The 7,671-nt window shown below is 39.5% G+C and overlaps 1 protein-coding gene across 2 annotated transcripts; it reads left to right on the forward strand.

The window, feature by feature from the left end:
• The first annotated feature begins 421 nt into the window (after positions 1-421).
• On the forward strand, positions 422-7,051 carry pmt (phosphoethanolamine methyltransferase). 2 transcript variants are annotated; one of them, XM_055034702.1, is made up of 12 exons: positions 422-568; positions 1,858-2,029; positions 2,884-3,039; positions 3,391-3,527; positions 3,605-3,756; positions 3,856-4,044; positions 4,681-4,770; positions 4,866-4,955; positions 5,083-5,205; positions 5,354-5,485; positions 6,244-6,360; positions 6,484-7,051. In XM_055034702.1, exons 1-12 carry the CDS (start codon positions 562-564, stop codon positions 6,592-6,594), a joined length of 1,476 nt encoding a protein of 491 aa, XP_054890677.1. In that variant the 5' UTR covers positions 422-561; the 3' UTR covers positions 6,595-7,051. The 2 variants fall into 2 exon arrangements, with proteins under 2 accessions (XP_054890677.1, XP_054890676.1); XM_055034701.1 differs by lacking the exon at positions 422-568 and adding an exon at positions 780-956.
• Positions 7,052-7,671: the final 620 nt, after the last annotated feature.

The raw sequence follows: 7,671 nt of genomic DNA on the forward strand, positions 1-7,671 counted from the left end.
ACTTTGAATTTGTTTTATCGTTAGTGACCAGCAGCCTGATGCTTCTGTTCTCTTGGTTTGTGCTACTTCATGTCAGATGGATTTCAGAATGACACAGTGGCTCTCTGTGGTGGTGAAATTGTAAGATCCGCTGCTGCAGTCATGTCTATGTTGTAAAGTTAAATTATCTTGAGCTTTATTATTTGGGTGACTTGTTCTGCGAGTGAACTCTAGGTTAGTCCATATGTACAAATTAAACAAAACAGTAAAAAAAAAACTTGCTTTATTCAATGTATAGATATATATAATAACAATTGATGTTGATTTCTTTCTTATTTTTTTGAATAAGAAATTCAAAGAGAAAAGCTCTTTGAACTGTCTAGCAAATTCTGCAGCTTTGACTTCGCAGGGCTCCGTGCAGCTGTCCTGGCTTTGAGCCTGAACTGGATGAGGCAACATTGCGTAATTCTCACATGCCACGAGACATTTCCTACGGTGTCAGCACAACCCTGATGAGGTGAGACAAAACCAGTGAGGCAGACCGTCGCTGGGAAACATCACATAGACCAACCGTTGTGCAAAATGACAAGTAAGTGTGCATCACCCAGCATCTATCTTGCCTTAGGCTGACAGCAATCACAGGTGTTTTTTTTATTGTGGGAAGTCTGAGCCTCTCACATTGTGGTGAGTTGTGTCCTTGTTTGATTATTCATGTGCACACCCTCCCTCACCACTATATTGGACGCATCCTAATGGTCAGGTGGCTACATGTAGACCACCTCCTAACCGCGCCACTTTGGCCTTTTTACTTAAAGAGCGACCACAGAAGCTGAAATCTGCACTTTGCCTGGGAGGGGCTACAAGTTGTAAAAAAAAATTAAAAAAAGTCTTATTATTTGCCATACTGAATGGACATTGGACATTAATTTCTGTTATTTTCTACTGCGCTAATCAACCAGGGACCGCCATGGAAAAAGGTACGAGGAGATCAGACAAGTTTTGCTTTCTTTGGGAGGATTTCAGAAAGTCTTCTGGAAATGATGAAACCAAAGTTTGGATCCAGCTAGAGTTGTTGCCTTGTGTGGTTTTGTTGTAAATCTTCACTCAGCTGGTGGAAGTAATTCTGCTGGGAGCACTGGACTGCCAAAACATCCCTGAAGCTTTGTCAGGAGTTAACATGTAGTTATCCCAGTTCTACGGATAATATTGTCCTTTTTTTAATTAATAGTAAGGAATCAAGTTTTTTTTTAATGTATTAAACAAATGATGACCAAAAGAGAATAAATTATAGGACTATTTTTAATTCCCTTGTGATACATTTTAATTTGAGGTTACTAACAGTCCATAAATCTCATAAATTCAGCTAAAATCATCCAGTTTTTCCCTTTGGCACATATACATTTTTTTTTTTTTTCAGAAATTGTTTTTAGAAACCATAAACAAAGAAAGAAAAGAAAATTAAATGAATTGTTTCTGCATAAGCAGAATATTATTGCACTGTTTTAAGATTGCCTAATCCGTTCAGTTAAAGGTTAATTTGTGTGCTGGACAGGGAGTTAGTGTGGAATTATGTTTAAAAGACTTCAGCTGAAACATTTCATGAGAACCGCCTGTTTAAAATATAATCACTAACCTGCACACACACAAGAATTGGTGAAAGGTGAATTATGATTGACAAGATACACAGAAGCATTACGTTTTACCTCCCGTGTCAAAAGTCAGTGACTCAGGAATGAGTTCAATAGTTCAAATTGCACAACAACTTAATATTGATGTGGCAATAAATTCCCTTTCATCTGACCGAAGTCTGTCTTTTCATTTGACTAACATTTTCTTCCAGTCCTCAGTTTCAACTCACGCAGTCTGTTTGCTCAACAGTTCGTTGCAACATGACAGAGTTTTGGAAGGAGCACTCCCAAGCCGCCACCGTGGAGGAGATGATGCTGGATTCCCGAGCCAAAGAGCTGACGGAGAATGAGCTGCCTGAGATCCTGTCCATGCTGCCTCCCCTGGAGGGACGCAGAGTGCTGGAGCTGGGAGCTGGGATTGGGTGAGCATGAAGCTCAGTTACTCTGTGAAAAGGTTTCTAAAGCAAATTTAGAAATAGAAGAAGGAAGAAAGTTAAATTGTGCCTTGTTTTCAGTTCTGTTGCAGGAAACATTGAATAATCTGTGCTCTGATGACCTGCATGTCTCCATGGTTAATATTTATCTATCAACCTTGAGATGTATTTAGTCCTCGACATTTCATTTCACTAAGGCAGAGCAGTTATTTAAGAACAATCAGGATATGATCCATTGACCTGGTATTGGTCAGATTGCTTGAGATTTTTGGTGACCTGTCAATATTTTTCAGATTTGACGAGACTGATTTGTTAGTTGAAATTACATTGTTTTTAAATTTTAGGTAGTGGTCAATGATGATAATTAGGTGTCCTCCATAACCAGACGAAGAACTGTTGCGTTGCCCCATATTCTGAGTTAGGAGGAGGACATAAATATTGAGTACAAGTGACCCGACAATACAGCCTTGAGGAACCCCAGAGGTGATCTTTTTTTATTCAGTTCTAATTGCCAAACTAAACAAGTACAGTCTGATCCAGTTTAGCAAAATACTAGGTAATCCCATATACTGGTATGGTGTACGAGGTGACATATCATGATCATCTGTGTCAATTGTAGAAGTAAGAGCCAGTAATACCAGCGTACAAATAAAACACAAAGCGATGAAGAGATTTTAATCCAAAAAACAAATTTGTCTCTATAAAAAGATGGCAGAGCTTTGTTAAGCAAATAAAATAAATCTTAGCTGCAGCAGTCTTATAAATGCTTCATTTTTATAGTTAAAGTTGTTTGAATCAAGCTTCATTTATGTTTCATAAAAAACTGTCATGTTCCTCTACAGCCGCTTCACCAGCCACCTGCTGACCAAGGCAGCCCATGTGACCGCGGTGGACTTTATGCAAAGCTTTGTGGACAAGAACAGGCAGAGCAATGGTCACCATAGCAACGTCAGCTTCGTCCAAGCCGACGTCACAAAGCTGGACATCCCCCAGCACAGGTAGGGGTGAAGAGTACAGACCTGTTGAAAGTTAAGCAGAAAAGACCAAAGAAATCACAACTCATCCATGAATCAGTTATGAAACAAGAGGCACAGAAAATGGTCTTCTGACTATTGCTGATACACAATCAGATGAAGCTTATATCTGCAGTTTTTGGTGAAATGCAAACTGCGACTGAGTTTCACTAAATCAAGTTCATTTTCAAACAAACATTTCATAAAAGTGCCTTAAAGTGCGTCTTGAAGGTCATACATACTTTCCATGACCGATGCTCATTAATCTCTCCTGTATGGAATATATTTCCTGTCAAGCTGTACATTTTGGAGTTACTAATATAACTACTTCCTCAGTATCGACTTTATCTTCTCCAACTGGCTGTTGATGTATCTGAGTGATGAAGAGCTGAAGTCCTTCATGAAGAAAATGCTGAACTGGCTGCAGCCTGGTGGCTTTCTCTTCTTCAGAGAGTCCTGCAACCACCGCTCAGGTACTGAGTGAACAGAAAACATTTCTGAATCTTTTCATCCAACATAAATAATCACAGTTCTTTTTTATTCTTTGAAGGTGACTGCAAGAGAGATTTCAATCCCACCTGCTACCGCAGCGAGGCACAGTACACTCACCTGGCCACTTCGGTGCAGGTGGAGGCACTGGAGGGAGGCCAAAACTTTGGTTTCGATATTGTCTTTAAAAAGAGAGTTCAGACTTATGTTGAGGTATTGCTAAGTCTTTATCTAATAATTCCTGTGATACGTAGACAAAGATATATCTTCCTTTCATCATCTTTTCTTGCGTTCATCCTTCTGCTATCTCAGATGAAAAACAATCCGAACCAGATGTGTTGGCTTCTGCAGAAGCTTCCTCGCTCCTTAGATTCTCAGAGTGGTTTTAGCACATTCCAGCAGTTCCTGGACAACCAGCAGTACACCAGGCGAGGCATCCTGCGCTATGAAAAGATGTTTGGGGCTGGCTATGTCAGCACAGGCGGACCCAGCACAACCAAGGTAAAAAATATAAAAGATGTCTCAGAAAGAAGGTAAAATGCTGAAAGAAGTCAAAATGCGAAATACTGAAGTTAAGACCAAGATTATTCATACCTTTGGCAGATTTAGATTGAAAGTAAACAGAATTTTACCAACCTGTTTCTTCTTCCTGGAAGGGATATTCATGTTGTGGATAGTAGTAATAAAGACAAGTTTTGTCATAACTGATTTATTCTTTGTTAATATAAATTAATAAATTTTTGGATGAGCGTTGAGCAGTCAGAGAGTTTTTATCTTTTTCCTGAAATAAAACCTGTCCACCCCTTTTAGGCTTTTGAGTGTTCATGAGTGGACAAATGAGATGAGTTAAACTTTATCAGTATTTTTGAGAGTAAGCATTATAATTGAGTTATTCTCATTCCCATACAGAGTCATTGTAAACTTTATAGTGGTGGTGTATATGTGTGCTACAGCTGAGTTACAGAACTGATATCCTTTTTCAACAATTCTCAAGAAATCTGTGGCTTTCTGGTTACGCTGATGATCCCACCACCAATAAAAGTATATATTCTTATTTGCCTTTGAAGCAAAAGTTTAACAGTGGGCGGAGGATTTCATATTTCAGCAAATTAAAAATTTCATAATTTTTTTCAACAGGAGTTTGTGGACCTGCTGAACCTGAAACATGGACAGAAGGTTCTGGATGTAGGCTGTGGAATTGGAGGAGGAGATTTCTACATGGCAAAGGTGAGACCAACGAGACCAGGAGAAATATACGCCCATTGCATCATCTATATGATTGCAAGAACTAAAAGGAAGGCAAATGTTACGTCATCCTGCAGATGTTTGGGGTGGAAGTGCTTGGCTTGGATTTGTCCGACAACATGGTTGATATTGCCATTGAAAGGGCAAGAGCAGAGAAGCTGCCATCAGTATGGATCATGTTTATTTCCTTTTACTTTTTATATTAAAAATCAGAGCGTTGCCTCTGCAGCTCCTTTGTTATAAGCATGCACAACCATGAAACCAAGTATCTCTAAGCTGTTGGCATTTCCTTAGGTGCAGTTTGAGGTGGCAGACGCTACTAAGAGGACGTTTCCAGAAGGTTCATTTGACGTGATCTACAGCAGAGACACAATTTTGCACATTGATGACAAACTGGATCTCTTCAAACGCTTCCACGTAAGAATTTTTATCATTTTCTTATTTTATATTTACATTGATTTGTTTGTGAGAGAAATATAAGAAAAATGTAAAAAGTTTATGTGACGTTTCTTCTTTTATTCCTTTTGCCGTATGATCAGTAACTTTTCTGCTTCTTTGCATCCAGTCCTGGTTAAAGCCGGGAGGTCAGCTGCTAATCAGCGACTACTGCTGCGGGGAGAAGCCGTGGAATCCAGTATTTGAGGCCTACGTCAAACAGAGAGGTTATATCCTCTACACACCGTCAGAGTATGGCAAGGTGAACCAACGGGTTTATATATTAGCACTTCCCACTGCTGTGTAATTTAGTTCAATATTAGAAGAGTTAGCCTTGATGTCATGCTAGCACATTTTAAAACTAGTCGTTCTGAGATATCAGTTGTTGATTAGATTCCTGCTGCAATAATAAAAAACTCTGGAAAATAAGATGTTAAATCTGTGCTAGTCCTACATGCAGTGGGAGTTTCTGAAACAGGATATATGGGCAGTTTCCCAGAATGCCACAAAAATAGGGAATGTACCAGGCACTCCCACTTGCTGCTGAGAATTGAGGGATCAGGTTGTTGTGGCACCAGTTGCCTCGTGTCTTACCTTTATCTACATCAAACCAAGAGAAGTGAAGAAATTGTGTTTTCACCAGCTGCAGTAGACTCTGGGAGTGGCAGGAGGAGAAGCTTGCCCAGGGCGCTACTGATGCAAGAACCACTGTCAATCACTTTTGGTGAAATTCCTGTACAAACTAATCTCCAGCTAGATACTTTGCTGCCTAAAGGCAACGTTGCATCAGACCAAAACAACTTACAACAACGTCAAACCTACAAATTCCTTTTAGGTCCTTTGAAAGACCATTTACACAGACAGATATGTTATAGGACTTTTGCTTGACTCTACTGAAAAACAGTTTTGTTCATTCTCTACGTGAAGTTATGCTACATGTATCCACGAGGTGGTGCTGTTTCCTCTCTTACTCCCCCCTCACTCCTCTTCTCTTTTTCTCTCTTTCTCTCTCTGATGCAGTTCATTCAGGAAGCTGGTTTCTGCAATGTTCGAGTAGAAGACCGAACAGCCCAGTTCATCCAAGTGATCCAGACTGAGTTGCAGAGAGCAGAGGACATTAAAAAGGAATTTATCCAGGTTAGTTTGCAGAGCAGCTTGAACACTCAAATTTTTACGGAGAGGGGATTTACTTACTGGCACAATTTTTACTTAACTTTGGAGAACTTACTAATATCCTTCAGTCTGTTATTTACTTTGCAGGAATTTTCCGAGGAGGACTATTCTGCAATAGTTAACGGATGGCGGGAAAAGCTGGATCGCTCTAAAAGTGGAGACCAGCGATGGGGACTGTTTCATGCTACAAGGAACTGAGTGACTTCTCAAAAAGTGAAGGAGATAAGCAAATTAAGGCTGCTTTTTGATGAGTCTTGTAAAAATTTATATCTTCTTTCAATTTTAATGGCTTGCAAAATAAAAATAAAAAAAAACATTTTTTGGATCAAAATACAAACCAGGCAATGGAAAATCCTGCTGTTTGTTGGTGCAAGATTCAAGTCTGGGCAATATTTGCCCTTGCTTTATTATGATGCATGAAGGCATCAGTAACTCTTTCACTTTGCCTCACCAACATGTGGTTGTTATCATGGTCATTTTTGACAAGCATGTATTTTCCTCTCCAGATGAAGAACTGTACAAATCTGGAGACGTAACATAATTCTGTGATCCGTTTGTTGCTCTTAACATCAGAGTTGCATGATTTACTCAAGGTTTTCTCAGATCTTCTCATAACTTTACCAAAGCAGAATTAATAAATGTTTGGTTAAAGTAAGTGTGTTTTGAGGTTTGTTGTGTAATCCTATCTTCCAGCACAGCAGATTTAGTGAAAGGCTGTCAGTCTTTTACCTCCAAGGCCCCACCCTCTCACATCAGCGCTATTTCCAACACACACCTCGGGGCAGGAACCCACCAGTAGCTGCTCGTAGCAGAAAGATCTCTTTCATTGCAAAAAGCCGCTCAGCCAGTTTGACTTGAACAAATTAAATTTGACTGTTGATGGATGGACATGCGGTAGGTTGTAATGTTGTTTGTTCACTGTTGTACCAGGAAATAAATGACTGTTTACACGTAATGATCACTATAAAAGATTATGCAATGCACACTTCTTTTTTTAACAGACAAAATAGTAAATTACAGGGATAGTCATTACTCCTGCCTGAAGACCGTAATTTATTCTCTTTTAATTTTAAATTACTTACATCATAATGAACTCGAAATACAACTGTTCAACCTGTCCAAAAGCAACGAGAGGGCAAAGGCCAGACAGGACTTGGTTCCAGGAAAAACTGCTTTTGTTCAGCCCAACTGGCTGAACAAGAGCAGTTTCAAAGCTTTCTTTGGTGCTGGGAGTCGCCTGGATCCATGAAGCTGATTATTTTGTGTGTGTTTTAT

This window comes from Poeciliopsis prolifica, unplaced genomic scaffold, assembly GCF_027474105.1.
Source record: "Poeciliopsis prolifica strain line A6 unplaced genomic scaffold, Auburn_PproV2 SCAFFOLD009, whole genome shotgun sequence".
In the NCBI taxonomy this organism is placed as follows: domain Eukaryota; kingdom Metazoa; phylum Chordata; class Actinopteri; order Cyprinodontiformes; family Poeciliidae; genus Poeciliopsis; species Poeciliopsis prolifica.

Bases quoted from the DNA above. Each gene is read 5' to 3' on its own strand.
- pmt (XM_055034701.1), top strand. The intron at 2,030-2,883 runs GTGAGCATGAAG...GTTCCTCTACAG, and splicing joins GAGCTGGGAGCTGGGATTGG to CCGCTTCACCAGCCACCTGC. The intron at 4,045-4,680 runs GTAAAAAATATA...TTTTTTCAACAG, and splicing joins GCGGACCCAGCACAACCAAG to GAGTTTGTGGACCTGCTGAA.